This window comes from Mustela lutreola, chromosome X (genome assembly GCF_030435805.1).
Source record: "Mustela lutreola isolate mMusLut2 chromosome X, mMusLut2.pri, whole genome shotgun sequence".
NCBI lineage: Eukaryota > Metazoa > Chordata > Mammalia > Carnivora > Mustelidae > Mustela > Mustela lutreola.
In genome coordinates, this window is record NC_081308.1 from 102,831,938 (window position 1) to 102,836,384 (window position 4,447).

Below are 4,447 nucleotides of genomic sequence, written 5' to 3' on the forward strand. Positions count from 1 at the left end.
ATTGAGCCCCACATCTGGCTTCTTGCTCAGCGGGAAGCCTGCTTCTTCCTCTCCCACTCCCCCTGCTTGTGTTCCCTCTCTCGCTGTCTCTCTGTCAAATAAATAAATAAAATCTTTTTAAAAAAATAAAATGTTCAAACATTAATTACAAATGCATAGGCTGTCATGAAGGAAATCTCAAGATATTTAGGACAAAATATTTGAGGGCTAAGGAGGAAAGTCTCTGATAGCTTCTGTCACACTTGGGCCCAGCCGAGTGGGCTGACTTGGCTTGAACTCCCATAGCCTTTGGCCTAGACTGTTGGAACAGTATTCTGGCTTCTTGTCTGCCTCTCCCAGAGTCCTCTTCCTAAACACCACCTTAATCACGGCTGTGTCCCTCTTTGACTCAATCTTCTGCGAGGGTCCCTGGCACTCACTAACTGAGCCCCCTATCGTGGTTGGGACAGGAGGCAAGAACTACCACTTACTGAGTATTGAGGGAAGGGAAGAGCAAAGAGAAGGCCACCCTCAGGATAAGGTAAAATATCCTCACGGAGTCAAGTGGGACACATGCCTGCTGAGGGCTGAAGAGGGCTGAGCATTCCCGTGGCAGCGGATTCACCTGTACCAGCTTCTTCGAGCCAAATGGGGAAAGGGTTAAAGAGGAGAAGAGGGCAGAGGGCTGAGCGGGGACCCGCGCGAAAGAAGCTAAGACCCTTTCCAGTACCCTTTCCCAGTCCCTCCCAATAGCTTCCGCCTGGCCCCTTGTCTCAAGTCCATCTGCTGGAATCCCGGGCGACTCCAGGATCTGTGGGGAGGGTCAAGGCCATACAAAGGACAAGGCACCGGAGCCCGAGTCCCAGGCCGCCTGGCGGAACGCTGGGGGCGGGACAAAGGCTGCTCGGGGACAAAGTGCAGGAGATAAGAGGAAGGGCGAAGGAAGGGGGCGGGGAGCCAGCGCCCTGGAGCTCAAGGATCGCACTCCCGGAGGCCTTGGCTGCCCGCCGAGCTCAGCCCGCCGGGGAGGGGGCGCCCTGGAGCCTCTTCACCCCGGCAGCTGCGGGGATGCTGAGAAGCCCGGTCCTGGGGCGCTCGGGACCCGCTCGCCCCCACCCGCGCCTGCCACACCGTCGCGCGCGGTCAGGGAGGCGGGGCTCACCTGGCCGTTTGGGGCGGGGCCGCTCGCGACCCGGGAACGCTGAGGTAGCGTCGGTCCCCGCGGGGCGCTAGTGGGGCTGGCTCCGGGGACCCGGCTCGGAGCTCCCACCCCTCCACGCCCCTCACCTTCCGCGCCGGGGCCCTCCCTCGGCTCGCCGGGTCTCTCCCTCCTTCTCCCTCCCCGCCTTTACTCCCTCCCTCCGAGCCCAATTGCTCAAGCCGCTTCCTTCCCCAACGCCAGCGCCAGTTCCTCTCCCGGAGGGGCCCGGGAAGGGCAGCGAACGCTCGACCCTGGAAGCGCCGCGGCAGCAGAGGCAGGACCATGGCCGAGCCCCGAGGGACCGCGAACCCGGGGCCCAAGGCCTCCCTCGCCGCCACCGCGCTGAGCCCCAGGAGCGCCCCGCAGCTCCGCCCCTGGAAAGTGGACCCCGCCACCCTGGGCAGGTACCGGGGCCACGCCGCCGCCTCCCGGGACCCCCTCCTCCACGGCTCAATGCTGCTCCCGGCAGCGGGCTCCGGCCGCCGGCGGGGAGCGCTGCGGGAGCTGCTGGGGCTGCAGGGGGCGGCCCCCGCCGGCTGGCCGTCGGAGGACCGCGCAGAGGAGCCGTCCCCGGCCGGGCCGAACGGGCCGAACGGGCCGGGCGGCGGCGGGCTGTGCCTGGAGCCCCACGAGCACGCGTGGATACTGGCGGCCGCCGAGGGCCGCCTTGAGGTGCTTTGGGAGCAGCTGGAAGCCGAGCCCGCCCTGTTGCTGAGGTGCGACCCGATCACGGGCTACACGGTGCTGCACTGGTTGGCCAAGCACGGGTGCCACGAGGAGCTCATCCTGGTGCACGACTTCGCCCAGCGCCGGGGGCTGCAGCTCGACGTGAGCGCCTCGGGCAGCGGCGGTCTCACACCCCTGCACCTGGCGGCCCTGCAGGGCCACGACATGGTCATCAAGGTGCTGGTGGGCGCCTTGGGGGCCGACCCCTCGCGCCGCGACTACAGCGGCCACCGGGCCTGTCACTACCTGCGGCCCGACGCGCCCCAGAGCCTGCGGGAGCTCTCGGGGGCCGAGGACTGGGAGACCGCGGGCGGCTGCGAGCGTATCAACGCCAACAACAACAGCAGCGGCGGCGCCGCGTGGGCGCCGCGACGGACACCGAGCTGGGTGGGCACGAGCTCCATGGAGACCCCGGCGAGAGCGGCGGCGTCGCCTTGCAAGGAGAAGAACTATACAGGCAGCCGGGTGGTCCAAATTCAGGGCCTTCTCCGCCAAATGTTCCCCTTCTTCCAGGACCGTTGAGGGCGACAGAGACTGAAGAGCGCGGAGGGACCGTGACGCTGCGGTCGAGGCCTCGGTCGCGGGTGGTCTCGGGCCGCACCCGAAGGCGCGGCAGCTCCGGCCGCAGCGGAGTGCGCCTTGCCTGCAAGCAGCGGACCACCTCCAGGTTTGTTACGCGTACCTGTCCCAGGTCTCCTACAGCCACCGGCCAGGAGACCTGGGGATCGGGACACCCTCACCGAGAGAGAGCAAAGACCCAGTTGTCCTGGGGCCGAGTCCCAAAACTAGGGCACTGTTAGGGTAAGAGGATGGTCCTGCTTGGGAGAGGAAAAGTTGCGCTTCCAGGAGCCGTTTCTGGGCAGGCCGAAGCTCCGGGTGTACTGGGAAGCACTTGCTAGAAGAATGACTTAAGACTGGAGAGCACGGATAGGGAGGGGGCGCGCCTGCCTGTAGGCTTGCCTCTGCTCCTGCTGCGGGCAGAGTCACCCTTTCCCCCACCCTGCTCCTGAGACGTCCAGGATTTACTGGTTTTTTTCCTAATGTACCTCGGATGCCTTCTTAAGCATATTAAAGCGGGGTATTTTTCTTTTCACATGACAAAGCTGTCCTTTGAGTGACTTTTTTTTTCTTTCATTAACCACTAAGTGTCGGAAGCTTCCTACATTCGCGGGGAAGAGTTCACCAACCCATGGCCATGAGCTAGTGGTCGGGGTGGCTCTGGACCTCGTTCCCACAGCGGGCAAAGCGGCGTGCTGGAAGGAGCTGCATTCACCTTGGCTCTGAGTAGAGACGCACAGTTTGCCTTTCTCCTGGGCTCTTTTAGACAATTAGGTCCCGCTTCCAGCACAAGTCTCATCCTAGACAAATTGTCTGTAGGGGGCAGAAGGGTGGTAAAAGGGAAAAATCTCCAAATGTACATTTCTGATGTTTTGTGGTGAATTGTATAATTTACCTTGACTTCTGCCCTCCTGTAAGACACACCCAAGGATGCTTTTTCCAAGATAGGGCTATAATACTGGGCATTGCTTTTTTAATTACAACTAATATATAAGTTGTAGTTTGGAAACTGGCTCCCATTCAGAGATTGTATGAAATGGATAGAATACATGAGGGTTGACTTTGGCTGAAAAGAGGGAAAGCAGTTGGTGGCTAGGGATTCATGCTGCCTTAAAGAACAGTGCATTTTCTTTTTCTTTCTTTCTTCTTCTTCTTCTTCTTTTTTTTTTTTTTTTTTTTTTAGATTTTATTTATTTACTTGAGAGAGAGTATGAGCAAGAGAGAGAGAATTGGCAGGGGGAGGAGCAGATTCCTGAGCAGGAAGCCTGAATCGGGGCTCGATCCCTGGACCCTGGGATCATGACCTGAGCCAAATGCAGACGCTTAATCTACTGAGCCACCCAGGTCCTCCAGAGAGCAATGCATTTTCAAATAGTGCTGTAACCCTAGAAGCTTGGGCCATGCTTGCAATGGACTGTTGTATCCCCAGCCCTCCCATCCCTGCCCTTGAACACCAGGAAGAAACAGTCATCACAGAACACAGAAAGCCTAGAAACACTACCTTGGGCTTATCCATACAGGTTTCCATCTCTGCCTGGCGGTCCCATTTGCCCCCTCTATTACCGCCTCTGTGCTCGAAATGTTCTGACCTTCCCTTAATTACCCATTAGTTTCTTCTCATCCATGAAACGGTCCACACCTTCCCTATCAATGTTTTCAGCCCGTCACATGTTCTAGGAACTACACCTTAAAACAAATTTACACAGTGTGACATAGCAATGACTTTTCCTTCTCAATGAACTTCTTCAGTGTTTGAAAGGGGGAGGGAGAAAGGTTCCTGCATTCTGGCGGTTGGCATTAGCGTTTGGCATAACTCCCTCCATCCCTGTGCCCACTTTATAGTGTTTTTTCAAAAGATTTTATTTATTTATTTGACACTCAGAGATCACAAGTAGACAGAGGCAGGCTGAGAGAGAGGAGGAAGCAGGCTCCCCGCTGAGCAGAGAGCACTGATGTGGGGCTCGATCCCAAGACCCTGGGATC

At 58.7% G+C, this 4,447-nt stretch overlaps 1 protein-coding gene across 1 annotated transcript; it reads left to right on the forward strand.

Moving 5' to 3' along the window:
• The first annotated feature begins 935 nt into the window (after positions 1-935).
• SOWAHD (sosondowah ankyrin repeat domain family member D) lies at positions 936-3,001 on the forward strand. Its single transcript, XM_059158225.1, has 2 exons — positions 936-1,185; positions 1,382-3,001. The coding sequence occupies exons 1-2, from the start codon at positions 1,048-1,050 to the stop codon at positions 2,426-2,428; spliced, it is 1,185 nt and encodes a 394-aa protein (XP_059014208.1). The 5' UTR covers positions 936-1,047; the 3' UTR covers positions 2,429-3,001.
• Positions 3,002-4,447: the final 1,446 nt, after the last annotated feature.